This window comes from Periplaneta americana, chromosome 15 (assembly GCF_040183065.1).
Source record: "Periplaneta americana isolate PAMFEO1 chromosome 15, P.americana_PAMFEO1_priV1, whole genome shotgun sequence".
NCBI classification, from domain to species: Eukaryota; Metazoa; Arthropoda; class Insecta; order Blattodea; family Blattidae; genus Periplaneta; species Periplaneta americana.
This window is the reverse complement of record NC_091131.1, coordinates 60,862,352-60,880,820: the sequence shown is the minus strand read 5'-3', so window position 1 is coordinate 60,880,820 and position 18,469 is coordinate 60,862,352. Positions and strand designations below refer to the sequence as shown.

Below are 18,469 nucleotides of genomic sequence, written 5' to 3'. Positions count from 1 at the left end.
GTTCCAGGGTCTATCCCAAGATCCGGCTGCCACTGCCCCATTCCGAACAAACAAAACACGCATATCTCAAGAAGCACCTTAACCCCGTGACAGAATGGCTCGCACGTTTCTTCAGTGTAATCGGCACGTCGATTTTGTATGAAGGCCAGACACACAGGCGCTAGAGACATCACAAGATACACCGGCCACAGCTATGGGGGTAGCTGAGTTTTTATTCTGAAACACTGACCTTTCGTAGCACTGTCGTGCTTCTCAAGCGTACTAACACTGAAATCTTGTCTACAGATATATTTAAACATAATCTTTCGGGGTTCTTTAGAATATAATTAAAGAAAAGAGTTTCGTGTCGTACTAGTTTTACGGCATGGGGAAGAATGAGAGATCTTGAGGCAAAATTACTGACCACCTAGTTTCTACCTTACGTAAAGTCTTGTTTATGGACAGGTATCTCTTACGGCCAATAGCTCTCGACTGAGATTGTGGATATGTCTGCAGAGAAACTTCTCGTGGGACCGTAGAGTCCTATGGCAAAGTAGGAGAGACAGTAGAAACGTGAAAGTTTATAAATTAAGTAAATATACTTTACGTGTATCCGGAGCTGGGAAGTGGAGAAGATGGGGCAGGACAAACATGCAATCTGTAATCAGAATCTGAAGGAGATTCAATGTCGCTGAATGCAGAGAATATAACACACCTATGTGCAGGTCCTACTCATCTCTATATTTCATCGGCAATGGAAAATGTTTAACTAAACATCCCCGAACAAGGTATCGTTGCTTATTCCTTTGAAACCATTTCAATTTTCAATTATTTGACAAAAAGTTCTTTATATAAAATTTTCACTCTGGTTATCAACCTAACAACTGTATGCACATCCTTCAAAGTAACAACGACAGCATTGCTGAGTTTTTCTAAACTATGTCCATTTCCTGTGCCGTAATATCATTACTTTCCCATAATTCACCGTCATCCGTATCATTTGCATTGCACGGACAAGGAATTACCGTACCACGCCATCTTTCCCAAGAACATATATGAGATCTCTTTGGTGAACGTTCCACCGAGGAAGCAACTATGGAATCTCTGTAGTTGGTATCAAACAAAAAAGCTATGGAAACACTTCTGCATTATTTGAAGTAGCTACAGTGTTACAGAGCGTGGTGTGTGTTCAAGTCCCGGCAGGTCTAGGACTGAAGCCTCTCATGCCGTAATTGCAAGGCCACACAAACAAATCAATACTGAGGTGGAACCAGGGTTACCAGCTGCACACACTTTTCTTTCAATTGCCTCGGGTATGCTAAATACTAGATCCACCACTAGTGCCAGTGCATCGACTTTTTTACGACGGCAATAGGGCTCAAATCCCGGGTAAGTACAAGGTTAACATGTACGCAAATGGGGGCAGATTCTCGAAGAGCACTTCCGTTCTCACATGGTTAATCAACAATATTTGCGTTATCAAACTCTTCTATAGCGGAGCGAATTCCTGGAACAGTGACGGAGCGTACAAAATCATGAAGAAATTATCTCACCTGACACAGCACCTCCAGGGTAACCGGGTATACCATGTGCTCGATGATGACTCTCAGCACAGTGTTAGGGCCGCCCTGGGTCTCGTTCTGGCCGGACAAGGCTGACGCCGCTTGCAACGCCGCCTGGGCGGAAGCGTTCTGAAACAAGAACCAAAACAAACTTCAGAACACTCTCAGTGATGCATTTATCAATCAGTCAATCATTACTTCAGATGGCGGCCCAACAGTCGACAGAAACTACCTTTTCTGTATAATACTGCTGAAAATGGTAACTTTAAACAATTTTCTGCAAAATCGCTATACCCCCGCTACAGTGAGGAAAAATGCTCATGAAGAAGGTGGAACATGTTTCCTCATACATTATGTTCATTCCGTAACAATTTAATTAAGTTATCAATTACATCACTGTCTACGTTAAAGAACGGATGACGGAATCTTGATGAAAAATAGATGAAAAGTGTGACTTTTTAAATTTTTCTTTTAAACAAATATACTATCTTCCCTCTTTCGAAAAAAAAAATTAAAGTTCGCAACTTGGCAGGACCTCTGACGTCACAGCCGTAATTCTTAAATGGCCAGGCAATTAAATACGTGGATTCGGTAAGCTCACTTCTTCACTGTTCCCTCGTATTTAATTTTTTTCACCATCCTTTGCATGCAAAATGCTTCTTTCCAAAACAATTCAACCATTTCTTTGAAATATTGTACAGAAATAAAAAAAAATTATAAAAATTATGCCTGCTTTTCTGCAGCTGCTAAGTATAAACACATAATTATTATTGTTTGAATTAAAAAAAAAACTAGAATTTTCGGTTAATGAAATTTAAAGAATTCCTGATGTGGCATTAACAGCCACAATAAATTTGAAAACTGTGTCTATGAGAAACCTTAAGAAAATAGAGAGACTTGATGAAAATTATTTCGTAGAGAACATTTTTATCGGACAATAAAAAAAATAACAAAAGTTATATTTTTCAAAACTACGCGACCAAATTGAAAAAATTGTTTGTACACTAATGAAAATTATTATGAAGGAGAATTTTTATCGAACAATAAAAACATTAACAAAAATATACTTCTAAAACTATTGGGGCAAATAAAAAATATTTTGTACACTATTACACAAAGACATAACGAATCCGTGGTATAAATTTCAAGAAGTTTGAAGTGAGTAGTTAAGTTCCAAAATTCAGTCATCCGCTCCCTTAAATAACCACATTCTCACATTATACTTTACATTCAATATCCAGTATCTTGCTCACCAAACATACATCCGAACGCACGCATAGACTCGAAAAAGTTGCGGCAAAGTTATGTCCAAGAACCCGTAATATTGAGGGATATTTCTCTCGTCACGATATTCTTGATAACAGAGATACAATACGCTCCACCCGCTTATCAACATCCTCGTATTTCTTTTCACAGATGTATGCCCACTTTCCGATTTCCCTATATCCCTCTGTGCTTCAGGAACATAAAACCCTTGTATATTATTTTACTTGCCCCTCTTGTGGTGGAAAATAATTTATGACAATGTTACCTAGAACGGTACGAAACATTCCCTGTGACGAAATGTATGATTTATATAACAGTATATAAGTTCATTTTCCTTGACCGTGACGAACTGTTCCAGGTATGACCTTACTTACACCTTAAACAATGAACGATCAATAAAATTATATGTTACTAAATCCTTGGAGAAGTTTGCATATATTTTCCTTATTTTTTTTTAAATCATTTTTTTTTTCCCCTAATCTGGCAACCCTACCTACATTTATTTCTTCTTTCACTGCTAATAATGCAGCTGTATCAATTGAAGTTCACCACTAATGCTACATGCTTATATGTTTGCTTCGCTTATTCAGTGATCGTAATCCTTACTCCTTCCTTCATGCCTGCGTACCTATGCCTAAAAAATGTGTTAGGTATTTTTTACTCTTAAAGATCACTGATGCAATAATTATTAGTGGTGTTTTTAAGCCCCAGAAAACACCCAACACCGTCTGTACAATTAATTCTCACTAGCGGTGCATTTTGGAGACTCCATGGTGTACAAGGAAGTTGGAATTTATTTTCTAACAGAGGAAGCGCCAAACCCTCCGCTTCGACAACTTGCGCTACAAATTATGGCTAACTTCCAATAACTGCTTGAAAATCGAAGATCCCGAGGAAACTTGAAACGATAATCGGAATATTCGGGAGCGACGCAACCTGCGTCTTCCGGACGAAGGAGCCATTGGCTACTGATTGTCCGAACTCAAGGAAAACTAACACCGCATCACAATGGAGCACATAGCGCACGAACTAATCTTGCAATGGACATTATAAATCCGTCTCACACATGCAGACTTACATACTTACCGGCCGCGATATGTGCATAGTTATAGCGAAGCTTTGCTGGGGTGTGGAAGTTACAGTTATTGGTTCACATTCTGCCTAGGATAGGAAAGTCCGTCGATTGTCACTGATAAGGCCTTAACGTCAATGCTGTCGTAGACAGAAGCTAACGCCGCGTTCTGAGTCCCGATGTGTCAGCTTCCTGTCAAATCGCAGAAGCCTTTAATGTGTGTAAATACGGCTAGGAGACTGTTCGGATCCCAGTTCTGCTTCCTGGGCCCATTTGTAACTACAACAGAACCGGGAAAGCCTTCAATGATTGAGAACTGCTCAACAGTGTAGGTATATTTCTTTTTAGATACAATTAACGGAAGAAAACACTATTTCGTTAACTCTTTCATTTGGTGTTTCGTTTCAACATTATTACGCTTCTAGTCTCGAAAAGGCATTCCTGTTATTTTTCTTAATCTCAGTTTCATCTTTCGTCATTTTCGATCGGCGACACTCTCAGATTTTCGAATTAACAACTGGTAATGTAATGGTGAAAAGCAATAGTACACCTTATTTATGCATTTCATATGTGTAGCCTATCCTAAAAATGCTTCAGAGTGATAACTACAACATTAAGCCAACTGATACTTTTTTAAAGGGACACTAGGACTGAATTTTTGGCAAAAATGGTAATATATTATGTTTTTTAAATATAAATAATTAGATACCTAATACATTTGTTTAATATTCTGTCCTACATTTAGCCCTCGCCTACTACTCTTAAAGGCCTGACGACCAGTTTTAAAATGCTACACACTGACCTTTTAAACCTACATGCACTAAAAATGAAGCTTTCTCAAAACTACGTTTTTGGTCAGGAATAAAATTCCTAGTGGTTACCGTTTGCTCCGATTTACTCAGCATACTCCAATACACAAAGCTGTGCATGGAATCGGCTCTGCACTGAAAAATTTTCATTATATGAACTTTTAATGTTTAAAAATTACAGAAAATTATCAAGCAAAAATTATTTGTAAGGCAATTTTTTATCTCATGAACCAATTCTCTAATTTAAAAATCCATGCGCAGTTTTCTTGATCATGAAATGTAAGTCCTTCACAGAGAATTTTTAAACGCAAAAACAATTCTGAAGGCATTAGGAGTGTTATGAATTTATGCATAATTTAATATCATAATATCTAAGGAACTAATGAATGAAACTTGATGAAATTTGGTACTGTCCTAGATCATATATACCCAGATTGCTCGGCCTTATAGGCTTCGACGGTAACAACTTTTGTCAAGTTTACTATGCTGTCATCTAGTTATTACATAAGGAGTCACATCATAACTCCCACTTGAATTGCATTAGCGACTGTACTGCCATTCTCCTGTTCGTTTACGGCGGACGGGTGGCGATTCTGGAGGTTGTTCTCTTCAAAGTGCTACCGATTTTAACATAGAGATGGGCTATCTATAATTTAAATGTGCAGACAAAACAAACCCGCCGAATTTGAAAGAAATTAATAAAAAAACTGTTAAAGTTCCGAAACTTAATCCTAGTGTTTCTTAAGTAATCAAATAATTTCCTTTAAGTTTGCAATAAATGTAAAGCTATGCATCCAAATCGCTTAAAATTGGGTGAGTATCTTTCTTTTAACCATCCTAATTAACACTAAAATAATTAAATATATAACAAAAATTGGTTAATAAACGTTTTGAACTCAGTATGGTCCCCTCCCCTTCTTAACATATAGTTAATTAAACAGTTTGGACAATTACGAGAGGGGGAAGGGAGAGGAATCTGAACGATACGCGATAATCTCTAGTCATATGAAGAATATCGAAACTAAAGTAATACTTAAGTGAGCTCCAATCCAGCTGTCCACTTTTGTGTCCAGTGTATGCGTCCTACTCAAGGGATTAAGATAATTTTGAAGAGTAAAATCTAAAAAGAAGAAGTAATCTACAAGTCCACAACAAAAGCAGTAGGCCTATCTATCGTTAAGAATTTGTTTCGTGAAGAACGGTTTCCTCAATCACAGGACTGGACAGCGTATTGTGGACAGAGCCATCTTCCAGTCAAAGGGACTCGAACAGTAACTCTTCCTAACTCTAGCTTTTGTAATCGAAGTCGAGGCACCAAAATCCACTAGCATAGAACGTTTTAACTGAGGGATGGGGAGCAGATTAATTTAAAGTAGAAAGCAAGGTCTCGGTTACGAGTCTGTTCCACGCTTAGAGCTATCAATACATGAAGACTCCTTCTAAACTTGGACCAACCTTCTGATTCGTGTTAATTCAAAGCAGTCATGTTTCCTTGCTGGATAGCACTATATCCCAAAATAGAACTGATATGTGAGACGACTGATGAAGTGCCGAAGTTTATTGCTCCCAACTTGAGAGCTGCAAACAAATTACGCGCAAAATGAGGAAACTTTACAAATGTCAATACGACGGCCGAGTCCCCATTTCAGTTTCGAGGGAAACCCAATTACCTGCGCAGCGCTTCGAATTAAATAAATTAAAAATAAACATAAGCAGCTTATCTTGACTGTTGACACCGTCTCTCGAGGCGATTTTACCAGGGATTGACTCCCCCACCATACATCGAATCATTACTTACGCCCGGGCACACCCATGCAAACATTCAGAGCCACAAACATGAGAGCATTATAGGGAATATCTTCTTCCGGCACTGTCCTCACAACGCCATACTTTATTCCGATTTATGTTTTCGGTTCATTCGCAATATGAGGTAAAACCGAGAGAGAAAATACTGACGGAATATGGAATAGGGAGCTCTCTACAATTTTTTTTTCTCGGAGGCGGGACCTGAGCGTGAGGCTTATTGTGCAATCTCCTTATTATGGGATGATTGCTGAAGTTCTTAGGACCGCATATCTGAGTACGTGAGTCACTGCTTGGTGCCTACTTATCAATTCAGCTACAGCATCAAAGTCTCACGGAACCCGCGTTAACAAGAACGTCTCTCGGTCACCCTGTTGTTATTCTGCACTCTCCTCAGATCGGTGGCATCTGTTCCCAATCTACATCGTACGTCCTGCTTGATCCTATATTTACCAGAAGATTACACCATAGATACTGCGGTTCACTATGGCGTCATCTGTCCGAGGGATCTACACTTTCTGGTCCGCCGTAGTCCTCTGTGGAAGCCCCTACACCTCCCTGGGATCTGTGCAGCTCACCCAGACGTCATCTGTAGGCGAATCACAGTAGCCTACCACGCCCGCCTCATCTCCTGACTTGAAACTATTGATGATAGATGAAGATGAAATTTAATGAAGGCCAAAATGAGTCCGAAGCCCAATACCGAAAGAAGCCCAGCAATTCAGGTTCAAGTGATTGAGGGGGAAAATCTTGGACAAACCTCCAAACTTGTCCCAATCAGGATTTGAACCCCGGCCCGCTCTTTTCACGGTCAACCATACTAACCGTTACTCCATAGCGAAGAATTTTCCTAAAGAACGCCTTACTCGGGGTCCAGAATTAAGTTCCAGCAGTGCAGCTGGACGCACGATCACTGTCAAAACCATATGTTGAAAACAGCGCTTTTACTATCATGCTGTCTTTTACCAGTACCATTTTACATAGCATTTCAACGTATCTGCACGTCCAAATCATTTCTTTTCGTAAGAAATAGAATACCGACCATTTACATTGTTGGGAGTTGTTCTCATAACAAGCCTATTTCGCATAAAGTGATCGCCATTATTAGTCACCCAGCGCAGAAATACCAGAAGACTAACATGTTAAGGTACATAGAACTCGAAACTCTGTACAATACGCAGTTCTGAAGTGACCCCCAAAAAAATTCAGAATCATATGAAACAACGCAAATTCGTATGTACAGATAGTGCTCGAAGTGCACGATATAACACGGCGAACAGCATATCGGGTGTTTTATACACCAATGTAAATCGCTTCCGAATGACGAACCATTACCGCATCTCCTACATGAATTGTCTCTGCTAAGCAGTTACAAACCCCTACATAAACCCACAATGTACTCGGAATACTTTGATGTACAGACAGCCGTAACTTCCTCCTCTGTACCGAACTCATCTAATTAAGATATTCCACAAAGAAGTGGTATCATGCTCGATTCTCCCCTCTCAATGAAGCGATAGTGCAACATGGCAGGGCATACGCCTGTGAACAGACGCGTTTCTGGTTGGCAGCTCCACTTCGATTCCTAAACAAGTTTCTTAATTGTAGTAACTTACAATAATTGTAGCTGGAGGAATGAAATATTCAAAATCTCGGTAAAATCACTTTGCTAATTTGTTACTGGCAAAAACGGTATTTGGAGATATTTCCAAGGATCATTTCTATTTCGCTTTTTTCATCAGAAAGCATTAAATACAGTGAAATTATCCCCAAGCGATTTTCGCCAATGCAGCATCTCGGGGGGGGGGGGACCTACGAACTGTCCTTGGGTGCAGGTCCTGACTTCTCTACTAAGATAGAACGGAAGAAATATAAATCCGATGTGAGTAAAGTATGAGACAAATTTCTATAAAAAAATGAAGCCAATTTCTTACTTATATTGGAGCAATGATGGCAAGGAAATCCACCTTCAAACACCAAGATGACAGAAGCTTATGTTCCTACTCAACGACGTGAAGTGTACAGCTGCACAAAGGAACAACTAACATTTCACAAAAGTCTACAGTACTCATTTATTTCTTCAAGAGACATACCCAATGACATATTTGTATTGTTTTCATTATTATGACTGTTCTGATTACATCTAAAACCCGGGCAAAACACAGCTACAATATCTTCTGTACCACGACGTTCCCGTAGGTATTTCTATTTTTTGCAGATCATCTAATTTTTCTTTCCCATTAGTCAAGCTGCCGATTAGGCTACCAACACAATTAGAAATTATTTTACAGCCACTCTTCCAATTTATTGTGTTAGAAGTTTGTTCCAATGTAGGCCTTTCTTTTTTAAAGTTAAATCCCGGTTTTCTGAACTGAAGATGTATCTCTGAAATAGATTTTCCCCCCTTTCTTACTTGGACAGCTGTGAAACCCATTTCGTTTGAAATTACGTCCTGGATTGTTTCATTTTCTGTAATAAGTCGGTGATACAGGATTATTTGAGAATGTTTTTCGTACTTATAACCTTAAATTTGATCGACAACACATTCCTTAGGTTTCGGATGGGGAAGAAAGCCATGTCCGATGCTCTTGTATTAACAAATGTTCTTTTCTGCATTGTTCTGAAATAAATACCTTCCATGAAACTCCTTCGTTCCTCTTCCTCCTTCTCCCTGCATCAACCGTTTGTAATTCATTCATAGAGGTCTAGTTTCTGTTCACTACATTTATTTTTCCTCTGTATTTGTAAGGAGCCGTTCAATTGTCAGTAAAGTATTGTCTGCTTCATTGTCAGTCATATAGTTCGCTCGCTGCTATGAGTGCTTTGATGCTCCTCGAAAAACATCTCCGAGGCATGTTCGGCTTTGTATTATATGTGTGGTAATGGTCAAGTCATTACATTGTCGCTAAAATATCCGTAAAGACGAATTTAAACTGAAATGAAGTTTGTTTCGTTATTCCCAACACTCTACTCGATAAATTTCAAAAGCATTATAGCTCCCAGTCTTTAATAATCTACATCCATGAATGGATAATAATGTACGTACGAGAATTACAGTTATAATTTTTTGTTTCCGCTGTATTCCTTGCACTAAATAAATAATTTTATTTCTTGTACTGGCATCTTTGCGCGTGTTAACCAACTGTTGCTCATTGTCAAGAGAAATGTATTACTGTTCAAGATTGACATTTTGAGCCATTAATTCTGCAGTGCTCGGGAAAAGTGACATTAAGTCAGTTTCCACAAATCTTTTTTGATAATTTATTGACAACTTACGGAACATCTGCTCGCTTGGAAAAAAATACATAAGTATTTCTCCCATCACAATAATTCATACAGAAAAAAAATCAAATCGACATAAACCAATGTAAGTTGTCAATAAATTATCAAAAAAGGTTTGTGGAAACTGACTTATGTCACTTTTCCCAAGCACTGCAGAATTATTATTGACAGAATAACCTCATAATTGCATAAATAACTCCGTGAGTATATAACTTCGAATGTTTTTAAATCAACGTAGAATAATGAGGCGACGAACGCGTCTTTTAAAATTATAAACATGAAGCGCGAATCGGGGTTCGAGATGAAACAGAAGAAATTTGTCTTATCGGAAGTTTTTTTTGTTTTTTCTTCATTGATAGCTTTTCACCATGTTGACCACATTATTAATAACTCCTTTAATTCTGATCCACATACAGAAAGAATGCGGCGGAGGCGGCGGTGGTGAAACCTGTCTAGAAATTTGTCTTATCGGAAGTTTTTTTTGTTTTTTCTTCATTGATAGCTTTTCACCATGTTGACCACATTATTAATAACTCCTTTAATTCTGATCCACATACAGAAAGAATGCGGCGGAGGCGGCGGTGGTGAAACCTGTCTAAAGCGGCCATCTGAAGTTATCTTGTAAAATTCCAATAGCCTATATCAAAACGATGCTAAGGTACATTCCTAATGGAAGAAGACTTGTATATCGACCATTCCGAAGATGGCAGTAAACCGTAAGAACCACTAGGCCTATTATTTGACAGGCAAAAGAATAAGATCATCCACTCCACTATAACTCAGGTGGTAGCATTTCTAACTAAAACTTGAGCGCGTTGTACAATTTCTGCTGAATATACTTCTTTTATCATCGAATGTGCATTCTATTTACGTGGTCTAACCAATTCTGTCTATAGTCACGGAGACATTGGCTATAGGGATCATTTTGAGTTCATTAGTTATTACTTCATTTCGTTTGTAATCTAAAAGAACGTATCCAGCAGTTCTAAAAATCTCTTCAGCAATTATCATCCATGTACGGTCTATGCATCGTTACCATAACAGAGCGTGGGTCTTGCCAGAACTTCATAAGCCTTCGATCTTGCGTGTTTTTTGAACCTTCATTGAGAATTCTGAGGCATTTGTTATAGTTTTGAATTTTGATTATTAAATCGCATTTTTAATGTGATGTTAAGGCATAACCTAAATATTTAAATGAGTTAACTTGTTCCAGTATTGAAATCTTAATACAAATACAAATTTTGCTTCGGATGGGTAATTTTTCTTGGAAGGCCATACGTTTTATTTTTGTTTACGAGATTCCCTCTAATTATTATTATTATTATTATTATTATTATTATTATTATTATTATTATAGCCGATCTTGTCAGATGTTCAAACTTGTTCCTTCTCGTGGGCCGCTAAGCTCAAAGCCTCATTCGCTCTCTTTTTATTTTCGAGTGAATAGAAACTAAATGGTAAACGTATCTGTGCGTAGTGGAACAGATTGATGCAGCCGGCATTGATTGGGTGGGAGGGGGCGGCTTGGTTAGGCCATTAGGGGTTGCTGCACAGAGTTGGGATGGCTGATGAAATGAAATGGTTTTGGAACTCATTTCTGCACGGAAGTTGGAAAACTGGACCTCATCAAATGACTTATTACGACCGTGTTCTATAGGGTCGCCCGCTCTGTACAAGCGTCTCCAGACACAATGGAGCCCACAAGATGTGAAGATGCGATCAGTATCCAAGAACATAGCATATTATTCGATTCGAAACAAATGTCTGTAGATTCACTCATTCATTTAGTGTTCTGCCCAAGGGTAGATCTTTCACTGCAAACACAGTTTGCTTCAGTCTTTCCTATTTTCAACCTCTTTGTTTCCTCATATGATCCATATATCTTAATGTCATCTATCATCCGATATCTTCTTCTACCCCGAAGTCCTCTCCCGTTCACCATTCCTTCCAGTGCATCCTTCAGTAGGCACTTTCTTTTCAGCCGGTGAACCAACCAATTCCTTTTCCTCTTCCTGATCAGTTTCAACATCATTCTTTCTTCACCTACTCTTTCCAAAACAGCTTCATTCCTTAGTCTGTCTGTCCATTCCACACGTTCCATTCTTCTCCATATCCACATTTCAAATGCTTCTATTCGCTTCTCTTCACTTCGTCGTAATGTCCATGTTTCTGCCCCATACAATGCCAATGTCTGTAGATAATGCATGATAACTATGAGCACGGCCCACAGAATAAGTAACAAATCATATAAGTAATAGAACTTTCCGCTCCCTTGCATTCCTGTCATTTTAAAAGGAGATGATATTCCATATTTGCCCGTCTGTGCGTGAGTGCGTGGGATTACACTTTAGTTTGACTTCGGTACAACTGAATGATGTGCTAATTTACGGTTTCTCCAGGAAAGAAATAAACAAGATATTATAATTAGATTTAATGCATTACGTAAGGCGTTAGGTACAAGATAAAAAAACCACAGACTACAGAAAATTTTCTAGCAAATTCCTACATCAAATGTTACTTTCTTACAAAAAAAAAAATCATTTTGGTGTGAAATCCAAAGAGCTATGTAACTACTAACAGCTATCAGAATAGTAATAAAACTAACCCGTCGAGTCCTACAGTGGCCTTCTAATACAAAGTGGAAAGTTATAAAAATCATTTACTTAATACATGATATAAAAATTTCAATCGGTGTTTTTGGGGGTTATTTTACGACGCTTTACCAATACCTTAGGTTATTTAGCGTCTGAATGAAAATTCGTCACCTGAATGCAAGAATTAGGTAACTCAATTTTTCCTATTTTGAGATATTGCCTATTTACTTATTTATTGTACTAAGGAATATGCCTTGCTATATTTTACCTATTTGTTATATTGGAAAACAGATGTCGCTGGTATCGTTCAATCCGTTACCTAGTTCTTGTATTACATTCTGTGCGATTTTTGCTATCCTTTAACAGAGATAACTAAAAAACGCAAATTTCGAGTTACCTAGTTCTTGCATTCACATGACGAAATGAAAGTGATAATGTCGGTGAAATGAGTCCGGGGGTCAGCAGCGAAAATTACCCAGCATTTGGTCATAATGGGTTGAGGGAAAACCCCGGAAAGATTTCAACCCGACCGGAATTCGAACTCGGACCACCTGGTTCCGCGGTCAGACGCGCTAACCGTTACTCCACAGATGTGGACTTTAATCGGTGTTCAACTGAAATATATTGTCAAGTACGAAATCAAACAATAGCTTTGCGGCCAGAGACTTCATAATGGGATTTACTAGGAGCTCATGGAATTATAATACTGTAATGGAAACGGGAGTACACACAAACAACTTGGTTATATTAATTCCATGCGCTACAAATTCGACTTGGGAAAATCATTATCGAGCCGACTGGCCTTCGTACAGAAGTTATCATTAGCACAAACCTCGACCAGCTCGGAATAGACTGTAAACGCTGTGTGCAGTTTCAGTAAGAAATTACTTCTGCACCCCAACGCGTCCAAAAATCAAGAGCCTCGGGACACATATTGACGACAGTTCTTGAAAAATAATTACACAGCAACTATACACCGGCCAATTTCAATCATTAATCAGTTGATAATTTGCAGTTCTGTGACCGCATAATTTTCAATACCACTGCATGTGCTTTCTGCTCGGTTCGTCACCAATTAGATTCATTAACAAGGAACGTTGCACATGTACACATAATTATTAAATTCATTGACTTGTTTAATGAAACAGGCCAAATCCACAATGAAATTCCCAATTATGATATTTAAAGGCGAGAGGGTTTCGATGGTTAGGTTAGGGGATGCTACCAAAACAAATCACGAGGCTGCGACTCACGCGGTCCTGGTCTCGACTGTTGGGCAGGGCAGTGCTATTATTAGTATTCTTGAATTATGCGTTTGTGATGATAAGGGAAAAAGGGAAGGGACCCAAGTATTTCGAGGAAACCTGTCGTTCACGCACGCACCACTTATCTTCCCAACCATCTTTACTGAACAAACGAATACAGGCCAGACATATCGAGATAAACGGCCATATCCATTATGTACAGTAGTGGCAAAAAAACTGGACCGACCCTTGTAGCTGATTTCAGAGCCTTGTTCACTCCAGAGCACGATAGACTGGTAACTAAGACTTTCATGGTTCGAATCTTGCCGGAAAAGGATTTTCCCCCCCCCCCCCCAAATTGATTCCCAATACTTTTCGATTGCTGGTAAAATTCATGTTCTGGGAATAGTAAGTTAATTAAGTAGTAAAATATCGCTGCAATCGAAAAGTATTGGGAATAAATTTGAATAAGGAACAAAAAAAGTTTCCTTCCTAGGCAGGGTTCGAACCACTAATGTCTTAGTTACCAGTCTATCGTGCTTTGAGTGAACAAGGCTCTGAAATCAGCTACAAGGATTGGTCCGGTTTTTTTTGTCACTACTGTACATAGGCACACCATTCACCTACGATTATGCATTTTTCTACTTTTGTTTCGAGCCGATATAATCGCTTTTTTTTTCTAAGGAGAGCGATTTCAGTAACAGATACTGTTGCGAGCCGAGGAAGTGCTACTGGGAAGAAGTGTGGAAGAAGAGGAATGAGTAGACACCTAGTTTTCACAAACAACGAATTCGCGAAATATACGGTTTTTCAGTTATAAAAGAAGTTTTGTGTCACAGCCTCCCAAGTCGGAACATCGCTAAGTTTATACTTGCGAAATTTTATCTAAATTACTATTTTTCATGAAAGTTTTCATTTTTTTTTTTTTTTTTTACAAAATTCGAACATAACGTGCGCGAAGATTGATATTTGATATTCATGTACAACATTTTAAATTTACTATTCAATCTCTATTTCAATATACAATTTTGAACTTAATATTTGAACCGAATTTCGACTTCATTCTTAAATATGAAATAGCCAATGTTTTGTGGTGCCTATTAAATGAATGAAAGAGTCCATTGTGTGCGGTGGTTGTACCTTGAACTTGATTAGTGAGTTTATACAGTTAGTTTTCACAGTTTTTTTGTTCTTTTTTAGTTGGTGCCCTAATTCACTCCCCGCGCTTGTTTCGGCGACACTAGACCAGTAGACTCCTACTCGCTGTTTGAAAGAGTCTGCCCATCTTCTTCTTGGCCTGCCTTGTGTCCTCTTGCCTCCGTAGAGGTACCACATTGTGGTTGGCTGCGCCCATTTGTCGTGTTGTAGCCTCGCTACATGTTCACCCCATTTCCATTTGGTCGATGAAGCTCGTTGCGCGATGCTCTTTGATGCTGTGATTTCTTAGTCTCTTGTTGAAGATTCTATGACTAACCTTCTCTCCATTTTCTGTTGGATGTTTCAATGTCTTCCCATTGTCTGTCTGTAAGGGACATGTTTGCATCCATACAGCAGCGCAAGGAAAAAACAGGTACTTCTAGTTTCAGCTTCCGGTTTAGAGTTTTATCCAATAGGATGAATTTAATGGACCAGAAGGCCTTCCAAGCTTGAGCTGTTCTCTTTATTCCTTATCCATTTTGGGTGTCTATTAGTTCATATTATTCACATATAATATGAGAGACTGTTAACAATTTTTTCTACACAGCATGCAAGTGCCGACGAAAAACTAAATTGTTAAAATGAACAAAGGACCTTAAAATTTCCTTGAGGATACAGATCTCTCGTCTTTGTATGAATATATAATATTATATTTTTCACGAGTAATGAAGTTTAATTTTTAAATCTGAAATAACAGATGTTTTCTTTTGTGCGAAGTAGCACCAAAATTAAGCAAATTAGTATATTGAAATTTAAGTATTCATTGTAAAACAGGATCCTTAGAAATGATCTCATATGCTACCAAAGATATAATTCTCTAGTTGCAGCCTTTACGTTGCCACCCATCATTTTTCAATATACTATAGCACAATATGAAACAAATTTCATTAGCGCTCTTCTTATATGATTTACATGAATTATTGCATAGTATAACTACATGTTAATAAAGTAATTTTAATAATTAATATTGCGAGTACGATTTTCCACGCTGCTTGTCTACTTATTTATTCTACATCCGGTAACAATTCACAGCCTACTATGAACACGGTGGACATTTACATCAGCAATGTATAATATTAGGACCACACACCATATAGTCCCGTGCCGTGGCCTAAGGCATCCTGCCTAGGACTCGCGTTACGGAATGCACAATGGTTCGAGTACTCATGGGGGAAGAAATTTTCTCATGAAATTTCGGCCAGTGTGTGGGGCCGGTGCTCACCCAGAATTATGATGCACTCGGGGAGCTACAATAGGTAGCGAAAATCCGGTTTCAAAAACCATTCTGGTTGGATGATCGTCCACCTCTGCTTCAGCGTGTGGACGTGAGGCCAGCAGCTGACTGGTCGGCCTTGGCCTTTCATGAACTTTAGCGCCACGTATTTTTACACACCATATACGTGCTTTTACAATGGTCAAAGATTGTACATGATGTCTGTTTTTGTCATCCTATACCACGTCGCGTGGTCACACGTGATTATTCTTTTTCTCGGACTGGTGATAAAGAGACACTGAAACTATATCCCAGTCCTATGAATGAATGAATGAATGAATGAATGAAAGAATGAATGAATGTGAATTTGTAGTGAAGTCCTCAAGTACATTTATGTTGCACTGATGTATCTCTTTTTCCTCCTGCAATACGCAGATACTAAACAGGTTACTTTCCGTAATGTAATTGTTTTGGTATGTGTAGGCTGCGGTGAGACGAATAATCATGACGTAAAGACGTATTTTTATCAATGGGTTATAAATTTCATTAGATAAACAATGTAAACACAGACTGTAAACTTAAAAGCGAATCCCTGCATTCTTGCAAAAAAAAATCGTGTGTCGATTAAATTCAGTTTGCATCTCTATAGTAGACAAACTAATAGACCTACACGAGTATCTAATCTAATATTCGTATAATGGACTTACAAAGTTCCTCAAAGAACTCTGGGAAAGAATGAAGAAACAAAACGTTGGTAAAGGAAAAACTATAAGAAAATAAACTAGCTTTCGTCGTCCAGACTCAATACTGCGTCTCAATAGATAATTAGCTCTACAATTTCTTACAGAGACTTCGCTCCTCGAAGGTGTGTAAAAATGACTGGATATTTTTCGCTACAATAGGCATGCTGAAACCATGCCATCAAATATTTCAGCACCCGAAATAATAATAATAATAATAATAATAATAATAATAATAATAATAATAACAACAACAACAACAGTAATCAACCCGACGTTTATGAAGTGAAACTATCCCTTCCAATCTGGAGTTTACGACGGTCCCATAACTGTCGCCATCTAACTTGGCGTAATAATGTCGCAGAAAGGAGGAGAGACACCGTCCCGGCTACAACAGGCTGATCCGAACTGCCTTCAAATTCAGATAACCTGAAATATAGCTAGAGACAAAAGTAAAGGTTTCACCTATCTCCCTGCAGTCATTTGATTCTAAATTGCATACGAAGTCTGATTACAATAATGACTTCAATACGACACCAAACTTACGAACTCAAGAGAGAATAGCTTGTTGGTTCAGTATTCGATACTCAAGGAGTCCGTTCCAATGGATATGAAATAGAACTTTACATTTCGCCAGTTATTACGGCTAAGACGTCAAGAGAAAGCCACGCTCGTTACGGTGATATCAGAGGTCAAATTAAAAAAAATAATATGCCTAAATAAATAAATAATTTGTATATTTTGTAAAGTAATTATTTGAAATTTTCTGCGTAATTTAAGACATAATTTATTGAAGAATTTTAAATGTAAGTGCTCATAATTACGTAATACGTTTTATGTGTCAAACTATTTTTTTTTTCCATTCCGCGTCATTGCATGAAAATATCTGGTAAAAAGGTTACTATTTAGCGTGTCTTGTAGCTGAATGTTTGTTTTATAAATTGATGGCATTGTTGAAAACTGTAATGGCAGACTTCGTTGTGAATTTTCAAAACAAGTTTAGTATTCTGTGTTTTTGAAAACGTAAATTTTTATAATGTTCGTACTTTGTAGCATATTTTCTGGAAAGTTAAAAATTTACCACAGATGCATCTTTTTCGCAGAAATTACGCTAGAAAGTTGACATTTTATAGCGAGCTTTAGTTTCAGATAATTTGGATAAAAACCTTGTCGTGCATAAAAATTAATGCAATTTCATTTTTCTTAAAATGTAGTTAGTTACAAAGAAAATCATAATGCACCATTTTCACAAAGTACACTCACTAAAAAGATCAACTTTTTGCGATAATATAGAAACAGCAGTAGGCCTACAATTTTCAGAGATATATCTGTAATATTTTCTTAGTACTTTAAGATTAATTATTAAAGTAACATTGATAAGTTTGATAACATAGGGCCTCCGAACTCAGCTTAAGTTTCAATGCCACATAGGACATGGATATTTGTTCTAGTCGATATAGTGTCCTATGTTGCAATGAATGAAGATTTAGCGTCGTGCTAGCCGCATGTAACGGCAGTCTCACAACGTGTCCCGCAAAAATTAGGTCCAAACATCCAAACATATCTTCTCTCGGTAAATCCCACAGCAATGACAAATTCTAAGTTCTAGATCCAGACTTCAAAGCAAAGAAATGAAACTATTAAAGATATGAAACATGTAAATCACTGATAAACTAAACTTCGATAATCGAGAATATGCGGTACAAGA

At 38.0% G+C, this 18,469-nt stretch overlaps 1 protein-coding gene across 14 annotated transcripts in view; it reads right to left on the bottom strand.

Moving 5' to 3' along the window:
* The window catches only part of heph (polypyrimidine tract-binding protein 1 heph), a 604,630-nt gene that overhangs the window by 73,596 nt on the left and 512,565 nt on the right, over positions 1-18,469 (bottom strand). For all 14 annotated transcript variants that reach the window (XM_069847361.1, XM_069847359.1, XM_069847362.1 and 11 more), the window contains one exon: positions 1,533-1,670. In XM_069847361.1, coding sequence (XP_069703462.1) covers positions 1,533-1,670 — 138 coding nt within the window. The remainder of the gene's footprint in view (positions 1-1,532; positions 1,671-18,469) is intronic.